The sequence below is a fragment of the Phaenicophaeus curvirostris genome, chromosome 9 (genome assembly GCF_032191515.1).
Source record: "Phaenicophaeus curvirostris isolate KB17595 chromosome 9, BPBGC_Pcur_1.0, whole genome shotgun sequence".
In the NCBI taxonomy this organism is placed as follows: Eukaryota; Metazoa; Chordata; class Aves; order Cuculiformes; family Cuculidae; genus Phaenicophaeus; species Phaenicophaeus curvirostris.
In genome coordinates this window covers 35833401-35847751 of record NC_091400.1, presented here as the reverse complement: position 1 = coordinate 35847751, position 14351 = coordinate 35833401, and the positions used below count along the sequence as shown (strand labels likewise).

Below are 14351 nucleotides of genomic sequence, written 5' to 3'. Positions count from 1 at the left end.
TTTATTTCTGGCTCCGGCAAACAGAAACACCCCGAGACCCCGGGGCCACAACAAAGACACGGGGGGGGGGGGGGGGGGGGGGGGGCCTGCAGCCACCCAAAGTTACAGAAATGAATCCCCAAAACCAACCCAGATCCCTCGGATCCGACTCATCACGCACACCATGAGGTAATGGGGGAGAGAGAGAGAGAGAGAAAGAGGGAGGAGGAAAGAAATCACCTCATCGAAGGCAGCAGCTGCTCTCAGGAACACGTGTGCCGGCGGCTCCGGTCGAAGCTGTGAGGGAGAGCGAGACCCGCCCCCGGCTCCCCCAGAGCCCTTTGTAAGGCCAGAGCGACCCCCATCAGCGGCTTCTCTTTGGAGCCCCGGGAGCCGCGGGGCGGGGCAGCGGGGGCGGCAGCAGCGGCCGCATCCCCTCCCCCCGCCAGAGCCACCTGGGGGGCTTCACCCCAGCGAGGGAGAGCGGGGCCTGCGCCGCCCCCTGAGCCTCGGCCCCGCAGCCGGGCTGGGGCCGCCAGCCCCGCACTGAAGGGTTAAGGTGAGGAGATAAACGTGGTCTGAGTTTACAAGAGGCCAGCTCCCTCCTCTCCACAACCTCCTTTCAGGTAGTTGTAGAGAGCAATGAGGTCTCCCCTCAGCCTCCTCTTCTCCAGGCTAAACACCCCCAGCTCTCTCAGCCGTTCCTCATAAGGCCTGTTCTCCAGCCCCCTCACCAGCTTCGTTGCTCTTCTCTGGACTCGCTCCAGAGCCTCAACATCCTCCTTGTGGGGAGCTCCAGAGCACCCGTATCTCCCTTAGCACCCCCAGGTGTGTTCTCCCCCACGTGCCCTGTGGTGAGACACTGGTGCTCCCCACCAGCACGCCCTCTGAGTCACCGGAGCCCCAGGATGACCGGAGGCGTTGTCTGCACGTATCCCTTGGCTGGAAAAGATAATTGGCACCAAATGTTCCAACATAATTACAACCATGATGCCCATTAGTTCCTTATTTAAATTTAGTTTTCACATCTGCAAAGCAGTCATTCTGTTGTCCACCTTAGAATCATAGAATCACCAGGTTGGAAGAGACCCACCGGATCATCGAGTCCAACCATTCCCACCAAACACTAACCCATGTCCCTCAGCACCTCGTCCACCCGTCCCTTAAACCCCTCCAGGGAAGGTGACTCAACCCCCTCCCTGGGCAGCCTCTGTCAGTGCCCAATGACCCTTGCTGTGAAGAATTTTTTTTTTCCTTCTTTTTACTGCCCTGCTTCCCACCGCTCTTCTGAAAGGACAAGGAGAAAAATCGAGTCACCTTTTTTTTTATCTTCTGTGTCTCAACTGGGAGATGGCTTTGTCTTCTCCAACCCTCCTTCCATTCAGGTTTTAGGAAAACACTACAGTGAAGCGCCACGGACATCGAATACAGCGTGACGAACAAGTCACATGCAGCAGAGCAAAGCGTGAACTTCTGTACAAAGCCCCAAGTTCTGTTCAGGGTTTTAACGTGTGGATTCATTTGTGAGATTTTTTCCTCATTTTATAGAGATGAGTCTTGTGCACCAGAGCAGGTTTTCCCAATAAACCAAAATACAGTGCTAGAGCAAAACTGGTAAATCCAAAGTAAACACCCATCATGGAGCACACAGAAAATAGGAGAAAGGGAGAGGGATTCATCAGTACAGGTGTAGTCAAGATGACTTTTCTAAACAATTTCCCTGAATTAAAAAAGAAACCAATTATACTTGCAAGTCACTTGCAGCAAATTTTAATAATTTGCCAAATATACAGCTATTAGAATTACTCTAAATATCACTTATAATTAAGTTACAAAAGTTGGTAGATAGTATAGTACAATGTTCTATAAAATGAACACGGCATGTTAACAACACCTCCTGCAGTCCAGTAATGGCAAAAAAATAGCAAATAAAATTACAAACACATACGAATTAGAGATTGGCTGACAGCTTTAGACACTTGAGTCAAAGAAACTGAGACCAGTCTAAACTAGATACATTCATCCATCAAGCATAACTAATGCAGGATTTTATATTCTAAAAACAATTAACAACACAACATCAGGTGCAGTTTCACATGCTTTCATTTATTTTCCAGTACAGTTCCCAGAGTATTAAAGTGCCTTTGTGCACTCTAGTTCCATGTATGTGCAGCACACGTTGCATTTGGAAGTTACTTCATAAGCCACTTTTTAAAAAAATAACTACTTGAACCAACGCACACAAATCGAACTAAGGTGGTTTTAAAGTACCCTCGTTCTGACTAATTGCTGTTGAATGTCCTATAACAAACTGAACTCCATATAGGGCCCCTCTCCGCCAAACAAGACTACAGCAAATGAGATTTCTTGAAGAGTGTTTTCAGCTGTACAACCCCTAGCTGGTCTCATTTATCCCCCTTTCAAATCCCGCTCTAACAGCTCTAGCTGCCCTTTGGACGACAGCCACCCCTGCAGCTTTCATTTTTAGGTTGCTGTGAACACCGAAAACCAGCACCGCTTGGCCTGCAGTGATGGAGAGGCACGTACTTGCAGGTCACACCCCCACATCAGTCTGCTCTCACTCCTTAAGTGGGCATGGCACGTGCTCCCTGCTAGATGCTTGAAGACTCTCAGCCTTGGGACCTTTTCCGTAGTGACTCCCCGCACTGCAGAAACGTCCAGCTGTCCTACTCGGTGCTCCCTATGAACTCCCACCTCCTCCTGCTGCGGTACCTTCTTAAACTCAAACCTCAACATCAACTGCAGTATGGAAAGGCAAACTTCATGCAGTCTGGCTGTCACTCACCTTGCCCCCAAAATCTCCTCTTCAAAACACAGAGCAACAAGTTTCCTAAGACCTACAATAAAATCCCCATCAAAGCATGCTCTCTGCTCATTATCCACTCCCACTCTTTCACGGGAAAGAGTGCAACAGGAAATTTGCATTTCCCACAGTCTCTGAGGCATTTTAAAGGTGTTTTTCAATATCTGCACTTCAAAAGTAGTTATGTGGCATAAGTTTTTAGCAAATAAAGATTCCACATCACATCATTCCCCATGATGCTACAGGAGGTGGCCAGAGGCAAGGGCTGGAGAAGGCACTCAGGAGGAGGCTTAATTTAGGAGAAAAAAAACTCAGAGGGAAGATGAACTAATCATAACCTTCATCAGCAAATGCGGATGCGAGTCTCTATTCTTCCACTGTCCTACACTTGATAATACTTCATGTCTTGAAGTGAGAAAACTACAGCGGTTTTTAAGTTCCACCTGTGGCCCCCCCGCCTGATACAGCTCACGCAGGTGATGCTTTCCTCCTCCTGCTGCTGCAGGTGAAAAGAACCACGTTAAATCCTCCCGGAGCCAGACTCCCAGCAGCAGGAGCGCTCTGCGGGTGAGCAGCTCTCACCGGGGCTCCAGAGGCATCATTCACCAACGGGACATAAAACACCGTATGTACACAAGTATTCCAAGAACATACACACTCTGTTAATCAAACTAAAGGGAATCGGTGATCTCCTAATCTACCGAGTACTCTAAAATCTCTCCATGAAACTGTAGGGTTATGGAAAAGAATTATCTGAGTATGTAATACAGCAGGGGGAAAAAAAGAGAATACAGTACCGGTTTCATGTGAATCACAACTATAGGTAATGTCTCTGGTTTTGTTCATAAAATGATTTGCTTAAAATATTTTAAACATTTTGTAATGGTATAATAATTTGCAATGTAGTTTATGCAACAAATTCCATCCATATCCAAAAATATCATATATGTAAATACTTTTTTTTAATAAAACTTTATACAATTCAAGCTCTCATTAGGTAAGCCTATACACAATTCTCACGATCACCTAGGCAGAAAGTCTTCACAAAATCATATTCCCGAAGAGTTCATCAGCGACAGAGCTTCCATGAATATTCCCTTTGGACAACTGACTCTGCCAAATCAAACTCTTATTGCTTAAAATTAGAACAGGTGGGTTTTGTCAGCACCACCACCACTCAGTGACACCACATCAGCCTGGGAACAGACCTGCCTTCAGTTCTACACCCAGAAACGCCCCGTAAGCCTCGTCACCGTTTCCATAAAGATTCCCACATAACCACGCCCCCTGCACACCTCTTATGGAGAACAAGAGAGGCATCACTGGGAAGGAAGGAGATCGGTGGCAACGTGTAAATCTAGTGACCAGTGCCTCCCTCTTCTTCTTCTAATTAATTCTGTTATGTGTTTAATGATTTCTGTGAATACATCTCCAACTATAACTGAAACCAATCGGATCAGATACAAGACACTAGAAACACCAATCTAAAATGTGCAAGAATTATGTGAACATAACCCTTTGCAGGCCTAAATCTTCAGCTCGTACTATGCCAAAACACCTTTACAACAAGCTTTATTTACACAACTTCCAATTAAAAATACTGTTACCTCTCAAGCTACATTTTAAATTAACAGAAATACATCCATAATAACTACCGGTAAAAAAACATTGTAAAATTATTTTATTCTTTTTTATTCAAAATATTCTGACAGTTTAACAACATTCCAGCTGCATTACAAACACTGCCACAGTCCACACAACAATCAATACTTAAAGAGCATTCAAACACTGAAGACGTATCTTAAAGCACAGACAGGAGAACGCGTTTATACTAGGAGCATAGAGGTCATTTTCCAATAACTGACTTCTTTGAGGCAGATGTCTGATTTCTCTGGCACAAAATGGATTAAGATCCAGGAGAGATGAGTTACACAGGACAAAAATTAAGATGTATAAATATTTTCCCCCGTATTTTCTACAAAACATCATGGATTTATTATACAAGGCCTCTACCAGCCCAGACTACTCTAGTGTTGACTATTTATGGGATAGAACAACAAAATCATAACAGAGAAACCAGCGTCAAAGCAAACAAGACCACAAACTCTTCCTAGAATATGGCTTAAATTAGTTCACAGGGAGTTGGGAACCTATTAACTACCTGGTGCACTGGAAATACAAGGTAGAAGAAAACACTTTATCTTCTTGACATTCTCCCCTCAGTCTTCACCATAATTTGCAGAAAATTAACCAAACGATACCGCCTCTCCTGCCAACATCTCCTCCTATGCTTCAAAAACATCATGGTACTAACAGACTGATTTCATTACTGAACATATTAGCCAATACGACGTCTAAAGTTTAAACAACTTAGTTCTACACATAATAACCTGTTTCTTCCACTTAACCCAGATTCTCAATAAGCTAAAATTTCAGCTTTATTTAAAATATCAGATTTGTTTGAAAAAGTATTTATCTCTCTCTGATATAGAAAGCAGATGTCGAACCAAGGACCTCCAAAGACATGTACACAAATGAGTGCATAGTGCAGAACATCATACAGAGAGCAGCAAGGCCACAGTGTCACATTAAGTCCACACGTAAAAGATGTGTCTTTGCTTCCAATGACCAAATCCATTCTAAAAAGTTTTACTTCTGGGGCTTAAAGTATTAAAATCTTACTCTATGGATGGCAACGCTGACTCTAGGCATGGCAGGGGCAGTACGTACACAGCGTACAGAAAAGATACATCAGAAACGCTTCGGATACAACACCCTGATCTCAACTATTTCATGTGAAAGCTCGAACCTTTCCTGTGAAAAAGAAGGAAGCGGGACAATTTTCAAATGACACTGCTTCCCTGCGTGTCATTAAAAAGGAGCCAGCTTTAGCCCAGGATAAGAGAGCCCCAATTCCACCACAACAAACAGAGACACATCTGGTTGCTTCAGGGCTGAATCGGATCTTTGCAGGAAAGGGTCCTTTGTTGTTCCCAGTCGGTGCTCCCCAGCAGTGGAAATGTGAACAGTAGAGGAAATCTCTGTATGTTTACTCAGAATGCTTTGTTTCCCTACTCAATTAGTTTGCTTTTAAAAGCAAAGTTCTTGGAGAAGGGCCATCAGAACAGAGGAGCGAGGCATCTCCCTTAGTCACAACATCAGACACTCCATTAGCAGACTGACTTAATCTCCTAAACCAACTTAGTTCTAGAACATCTCGTGTTTGCATTCTTTTACTCTTTCTTAGGAACAAACAGTTTCTCCAGCAGTAGTGCAGTTTAAGCCCGTTAGGATATTTTACTCCAGCATTATCTTAGCACCTCAACACAAATTCCATTGTAGCTTGTCTCTGGTGGGCATGAGCTATGGCCAACGACCACGAGGAGAAGCGCCCACACCAGGGCTGTAAGAACAGCAGTATCATCCCGTGACACTGAAAAGCATTTTTGTGATACGCTGGCTTCCAGGTTAGACTACTGACTCAGAACAGGATTTCCCTCAAAGCAGGGTGAACTCCAGTTATTCAAGGACAGTAAACACAGGAGGGCAGCACCGAGCACATCAATCCCGCATCTTAGTTTTCAGTCTGTTATCAGAAAACCTGTTAATGGAGATTCGGCTCAGTGTCAAGGCTAAGCGGGGAAACATCATCAACGCTAAAGGTGTTATGGGAACTAACATAACCCTTGCTTATTACACTCCTTGGATTTAAGCCAACCATATACATTTCATGCTACTAATTTTGCTTCATCTCCAGTATCTTCATCCTTTCACATTCCCTAAATATCTATTATTTTCCTGAGTGAGATTATAAAAAGTTAAACCCTTCTACCAAAAGTACAAAGACAAATAAAATATAGAACAATACAAACCCAGTTATACAGCATTACAAGTGCAGAAATTCTTCATGTTGTTGCTCTTCTTTATCATTGGCCCCCAGTAAAAACCATGGCAAAGAATTTAGTTATCCAAAATATTTTTAAGTACTGTGATTAAATTCTTCAGACCATAAATGTAGCCCTCATCCCTTGTGTTGCTAGGAAACACATGAGCAAAATCTATCATTCGGACTTCCACGTGTGCGCTTTCCTTGATCTCTGCTGGCATGTGACAGAACACTTTTTCCAGTTGGGGTATAACGTTTCCATTCAGATGCTCCTGTGTAATGCACGTGCTGCTTTTCCACATGTTGCTTTGCTCCAAGTTTTCAACCTTTAGTGAGAGTTGACTGTGGTGCCTCTTAGAATACGCCTTTTTGTGAAGTGCATAAAATTTGGACAAGCCTTTACCTACCGAGGCCTCGATTTTTCCATTCTCTGTAGAATTTATCACATGAATGTTGTTATTATACTCCAGTATGTCTCCACCTGATAACAGTCCTTTGCGCATCCCTCTCTTTTCTGCCAAGGCGACATCACTCAGCCGCACGGTTGTTGCCTGACAAGAACCTTCATAAACAAAGAGCAGTGAGCTTGCATAAAAGTTGAGCTGTGTCTGGCCCTCAAACCACTCCAGAATCTTTTCAATCTTCTGAATGCTGGCAGCTACTGCATCTTTTCTCAAGCAGTACCCATTGTGGAAAAACTTGGAGATGCCTGCAAAAAATAGACATGTTTTGGGATTATTTTTACCTCTGAAGAGAAATCAAATATCTTCCCGTACTTCTGGGATAAGGATAGTTCTTGATTTGAGGAAGGAGACTGTGCTCCTTTCAGCCAGTTATTAACTAAATCAGACGCAAACCGAGGAACTCTGATACCTACAGTCACCTCACCTGCAAAGGGCCCGCAGCACACTATAGATTGGGCTTGGACTATAAATAAAACTGAATGCTCAGTGTATCGATCTAAAAGAAGATGGACATGGCTCCTGCTCCTCAGGTCACTTCAGCAAGAACCTGGGGAGTTTGGGGCAGGGACTCATTAACTTCCCCAGGGATTAAGAAGCTCAAGCACCTCTTTATCCAGAGTGACAGAGCTGACAAGTTCGAGCCAGCTCTGGAGAGAGGGGTGTTCATGCATATGTCCTTCTGTCCCTCAGCAGGGGGCTGGATGAACAGACACCAGTTAATGACTGGTTTGAAATTGTTATCATCACCAAACAGCTGTATGATGGCAGGTAGCATTTTTTTATTTATTTTTAACATAGAACATGTGGATTGACTTCAACCTAGAAGGTCCCTCAAATTGAAAGATACATTTTACAGTAGCTTTCTAATGTAAAAGACAGGACAGAGTCACAAAAGATAACTAGAGATAAACATATATGATAAAAACATGTAACACTTCTAAAATATTTTTTTTCCATTGTTGTTACAAAGCTGCAGAGAAATTGGCTTCTACCATTATCACCTCCTTATTAGGACGAAAAGACACGTGATGAGGAAATTACTGCAGTCTACACCACTTTTGGAGCCAACCGCAAACTTAACCTAGAATCAACAGGTAATTCAAGTGATACAGGCAACTTCTAAAGACCCACCTGGCAAGAGGAGAAAAAGGTGCTTTTAAAATGGGAACATACAGAATACTTCTTGAACAGTTCTGTAAGTAAGTAAATCAATGAAAAATGACCAACAGCACCGAATTCTGACACACAAATTCCCTTACCATCCTTTACTGTTTCCTTTGTCAAGCTCCTTCCATAGTGCTGGTTTTGCATCTCATAGCTGTCAGAAGAGACGTGGTAAACCTGTAAAAAAACAAGGAGGTAACTCTGTACTCACTCTGAACAATCAATATTTCTGCAGCACTATCAGAGGCCTGACAGGACAGCTGCAAACCCCGGTCCCAGTGACATCCTTGGCCAGCACCGAGTCACTCACAGCAGCCAGCGCTGCCGTCTAGAGCTTTCCTCTGCGAAATCCTCCCCCTTCACTGCCCAGGGCCTAAGGAGCAGCTTTCCTGCACTCGAAAGAAATCATTATGTTGGCAAAAAGGAACATTTCCATTACAGGAAAACATTTTATACTGCACCTGCCTTGCGAATCTATGCTACGACTTCAAAATATCACACTCCTACCCCTCTTACTATGAATACTGAACCAGTAAGACAAGTAACAAGCTGAAAAATTCAATGCAATTATTTTGCAGTTCTTAAAACCACAAAAATATTTAGCTCAACAGCAAAGCAATACGAAATAGTACAAAGTGACTAGGAAGGCCCAGCCCTGGGAGGCCCATCAGAAACCATATTCACTGGTGCAAATGATGTTATCCTAAATAAACGACAGCAGCCCAGGGGAAGCTCACTTCCAGTGCCGGTCGTGGAGCATCAGCTCTCGCCTGAAAGGGAGGCAACTCACATGGCTACAGTTTTGTCCATATCAGGAATTGTACAAGCTTAACAACTTAATTCAAAAACTGTTTTACATAGAAACACATTTTCTCTTGAACTGGAATAACTTCCATAGCAGAAACTTGCCAGCCAGCCAGCCAGCCAGGCCCAAGTGTAATTTGTTTATGAGAGCACAGACAATTCTTATTTGCAGAAACAGCGGTGTTACCAAGCAGGCAGCTGCCTCTGGCAGAGACTCTGTGCTTGGCACTTGTTCAGACCACCCAGCCCTGCGGCACCCGTCCCGCTGCAGCGCTCTGCCCTCCCTTCACCTGCTGGAACAGGAGAGGACCCCCGCGAGAGCGAGCTGGCACGCACCAACGAGACCCCGATCCCTCCTTTGGGGACTTTTTCTCACTGTCGCCCACACAGACCATCCAAGACAGTGAAACATCAACACAGAAAACAAAGCAGTAGACAAGCAATAAGTAAAAAGTAAGAATCTCCTATCGTCACGGCAGCCCCCGGCTCAAAAGCTTGCTCCCCCGACCAAACCACAGCGAGCACAACAGGAACACACCAGCCCATAACTCCTGCTTCGCCAAAGAGTTGTGAAGAAAAGTCTCAAATGGCTCCTACTTTGACAAAAAGATAGAAGCAATTAAGTTCAGGGTCCCCAAGGAATTTAAATCACAGTGGGTGCAAACTGATTTGGTCATCAACCATGACTTGAAGGGGCAGTAAATAATTCTGGTTGTACTAAAGAATTAACAGCTGCAAGCCTGAATGTTTAAGCTCACTTGGTAGCAGAGATACTTCCTACTGTTATGATTCTCATTTCCACTGTTATGACAGTTACAGAAACTGAGGCCTCGATACCTACAAACTGCAGAAGAGCACAGCAGAAGCAAGTTATTCTAAACCAGCACCTGACAAGTGTGATTATGGTTTCAGGAAAACAACAATTTTTCACCACTTCTTTTTCTTCTAAGGCACATAAAGGAGTACAGCATACAACAGAGGAGCTTCTGTAAATACTTGGGGTACCATAGTTATTTCCAAAAACATATAGCAAGTTTCAAAAACTTTTTAAGTTTAAGGAGCCACAAGCCAGGAGTAATTAAATAAAGATTAAGAATAAAAAAACATATTACTTAGGAAGAAGATGACTGACTCTGATGACCACACTTAAATTTTCAGTGACTCTGTTTCATTTTAATAATATTTAATGTTCTCATTTAGCTCGTTGAGGGGCAGTTTCCTCTGCACCCCAGCACTGCAGCACACTCCTGAGTGAATAATCTTGTTTACCAGAACCTTATCTCTTCCCCGTAAGAGCTAGCAGTTTTTGTAACGTGGGCACTTGCTCAAAAATGCTGATTAAGATCTGCAAGCTCATTTTGTTTTCCAAAGAAATGCTGGAGCAGCATACAAGCCCCCTGCACTCCCGTGAAGCAACTCTACCTGCTATAAAGGACAGAAAACTGTTCTGCCCCAACTGAATTCCAGATAGTTTGAAAATACGTCTCGCATGCATTAACAGTGCGTTTCTAACTGCACAGAATGGTTGACAAGCTACCAAGTCCCACGCACGTGCCCATGTGTGGTGCATAAATTTACATATTAACCCCTCCCAACCTCTTCTTGTCCCCCTGTTGTTGCAGCTGCCTGTACTAGCCCATTTCTGTCAAAACAGTAAGTCAAGTCAGTCACGACTATCATCTTAACAACAGCCAAGAAATTTTTAAATAGGAGAATCCCATTCCTTGCCCACCTGCCACAGCTCACTACATGCTTGCTCTGTATCCACAAGGAATTTCACTGTATAGTGGACAGCAAAGACACTTCTGACACGAATCATAGAATCCCTCGGTTGGAAAGGACCTTTGAGATCATCAAGCCCAACCATACTCATCCACTACTAAATCACATCCTTAAACACTTCATCTACCCATCTTTTAAACACCTCCAGGGACAGGGACTCCACCACCTCCCTGGGCAGCCTGTTCCAGTGCCCGAGAACCCTTCTGGTGAAGAAATTTTCCCCAACGTCCAGTCTAAAGCTCTCCTGGCACCACTTGAGGCTGTTCTCTGTCATCCTATCACCTGTCACTTGGGCAAAGAGACCGAAAGCTGCCTCGCTACAACCTCCTTTCAGGGAAGGAGACAGTGATAAGGTCTCCCCTCAGTCTCCTCTTCTCCAGGCTAAAGAATCCCAGTTCCCTCAGCCACTCCTCATAAGACCTGTGCTCCAACCCCTTCACCAGCCTCGTTACCCTTCTCTGGATGCGTTCCAGCCCCTCAGTGTCTTTCTTGTAGTGAGGGATCCAAAACTGAACACAGGATTCAAGAGGCAGAATCACTTCCCTGGTCCTGCTGGCCACACTGCTTCTGCTACAAGCCAAGATGCTCCCTACAACACTTCTTCAAGAAAACTCCTGCCTCATCGGTGACTTATATACATGCGTATTACACAAGCCCAGAACCGTTCTGGCAGTTTTTACAGAGCTGCCTCCTTGCTCCTACGAGCAGGAGGCAAGGTTCCGGCATAAAGAGAACTGGAAACCAGCATGCTGGTTCAAGTTTGCAATTAGTAGTGGTAGGAACTCTGTACAGATAGCATGTCAGAATATCCAGATGATTAACTGCCGAGGGAAATTATCTTCAGACTTCTTCAACCTGCACTTGGCTTTTGCTTCCCCACAAAGGTGTTCAGTTATTGCAGCCATATCGTACCTTTTATCCAATCACAGTTAGTTCACCTGATGATGCTGAACTGAGAGAAACCTTGAACTTAATAACAAGTCAGGCCTGGGTGGTCTTTAAAGAAGCAAAACGCTCTCGGCAGTGAGATACACAGTTCAGAAACCTGGCTACTGCAGCTTTCAAATGTTAAGCTGGAGATGGGATTCAGGAAAACAAATATCAGATGTTATGTAATGTTATTTACAGTCATTCGGTACCGACTTCCATGGCGAGGCAGAAAAATACACACACTGTTCCAATACTCATCTACGGCAACTCCCTCACTTCCAGACAATATATTTTAAATACATATTCAATAAGACCAGCCTGTTCGGTGGAGATACCACTATCAGAAATAAAAATCTCTATTAAGTAACTCTGAGACCTCCTTCACATCTGTGAAATAAATTAACAGATCCACATCACCGAAATGGGGAAAAAGAATTTTGTGCAGGCTCGCATGGTGCTCCAGAGGGGAGCACAGAACGCAGCTCGACGGCAGGCGCGATACAGAACCCCGCGCTGCTGACACCCCCATTGTCCCTATACAATGTACACGCGTCCTTCATGTCTGAAGAATCCAGGTTTCTCTGCAGTCCTGTGATCTCTCAGGGACTGACACTTCTACAGCAGAAGACTTAAATAGTAAGTTTTAACAAGCCTTATTATTTTATTTGTTGTTTTCCAAAAGAAAGAAAACCAAAGATTTGAAGAAAAAATAACAAAGGGGGAAATTTTTTAAAATCCGTTCTCTTATTTGATTCGACATCTCTATAGTAATGCTGTAACACTATTACTGGTGCTGAAAGTATGCCCATTGCTCTAAATCCAACTCTCTCAACACCTTCTCCCCACTTTTTCTCAAAAAAAATCCATGTTGTTGCAGGACCACAAGTGATGAAAGCACACACATCCCTGCTGGCTTGAAAATGCAGCACAAGACAGACCCATCCCTGCTTCCCCCTTTCCAAGACTCTGCTTACGTATTATTCTATCTGTTCTCTTTCTCTTTGTTCCTCTGGCATTTGACAGAGCACTTTCATATGATTAAGTATGCCACCAAATGCTCTGACAATCAGTATAAAGTTTTAGTAAGGTCCTTATATAAATAAGTTGTAGAATTAAATTATGTTGAAACTAATTCAGTGAAAAAGCAGAAGGATAATCTCCTGAATAAAAGAAATGACACTGCAGTTACATCACAAACTATTTTAAAAATAGCTTCATGCATCATTTTGGACTTCCAGAACTCCAAAGAGCCCCTCATTAGACTATATTTCTTTTATGCCTCCTTTTATATACTAGGGGGTAAAAAGAGGCCATCTCTCATCTCGTCCATCATCAGCTTTTTCCTAACATACAGGAACTCCTGTCAGCCCTAAGGACACACGTGGACCAGCGGTCAAACACCTGATGAGCCTGTCGGGGAAGGAAAAACTGCCAGGGTTCTCTGCCAGAACTCACCCAAGACTGTGACAGAGGAATCTCCTTAACTCTACACATGAAGTACCTCTGAAATGTTCCCTTCAATCCTTTAGCAGATAACAGACTCGGAGAAGCTGCTGTGCTCAGCTCGGCAGCACGGATTCGGCACCATCAGACCAAGAAACAGATGAGCCCAGCTCAACTGCAAGAAGCAGGGAGCACAAGGGGGCAGAGAGAAAAGGGGAGCGGCAGGTGCAGAGCGGTAACAAGGCCAGCACAGCCCCAGCACCCAGCACCTCGGCTGACGGCTTGTTCCAGGCACTGCAGACACCCAGTCAGACTTTCGGGGGGCTGGATTGTCTCAGGGGCACATTCTGGTTAGTTGAGGGAGGAGGAGGTTATTTAGTTTTTGAGTTGTATTTGTCTGCTTTCTTAAACATCAAAGCTTGAATTAGATTTATAAATGTAAAAAACCCAAACATTCTGGTCATTATTTACTGTGGAAGAACACGAACGCTAGATGATTTAACAGCTTTTTTATTCCTTCCCTCTGAAATCCTGTTATTAATATATCACAGGTTACGAAAACTACCCCAATACTCAAAAGTGTTCCTAAAGAACTCATAAAATGGACTTGGCTACAGCCAGTTTTAAAATACATTGCAGGAACATGTGCTGTAGATTAGAGAATTTGCTTGTAAAAACAGCTTTGATGAGGTATCGGCATTTCTGCTGTACTTGTTCACAGGCACAAACAATAAAAATAAATGATGGATTACACCAGTAGTTATGCAATCACTGGGTTGTGCTTCAAAAACATGTTTCAGAAATATGTATCATGGACTAGATGATACTGCAATCAATATGGTTCTGGAAGAAAAGGAAAACCTGCAGAACTGGGAACTGTGGATTCTGAACGGATTGCAAATCTGAAATGAGATCACAACCCACACGTTCTGCTTGTATTCAGCAGCATACAGAATCCTCCATTTTTAATACTGCATGCCCTGCAAAGATACTCCTTTTATATTTATATTCCTACTACCGAAACCACATTGCACTTGTATTTTTGCTGTTGGAACCGTACCTTAGTTTTCCAACT

The 14351-nt window shown here is 43.8% G+C and overlaps 1 protein-coding gene across 1 annotated transcript in view; it reads right to left on the bottom strand.

Moving 5' to 3' along the window:
• Window positions 1-1733: 1733 nt before the first annotated feature.
• Window positions 1734-14351, bottom strand: part of IPMK (inositol polyphosphate multikinase) — a 41211-nt gene continuing 28593 nt past the window's right edge. The window contains exons 5-6 of the mRNA XM_069863898.1: window positions 8413-8494; window positions 1734-7398 (exon numbers count right to left, since the gene is read on the bottom strand). Coding sequence (XP_069719999.1) covers window positions 6764-7398; window positions 8413-8494 — 717 coding nt within the window. The 3' untranslated portion in view covers window positions 1734-6763. The remainder of the gene's footprint in view (window positions 7399-8412; window positions 8495-14351) is intronic.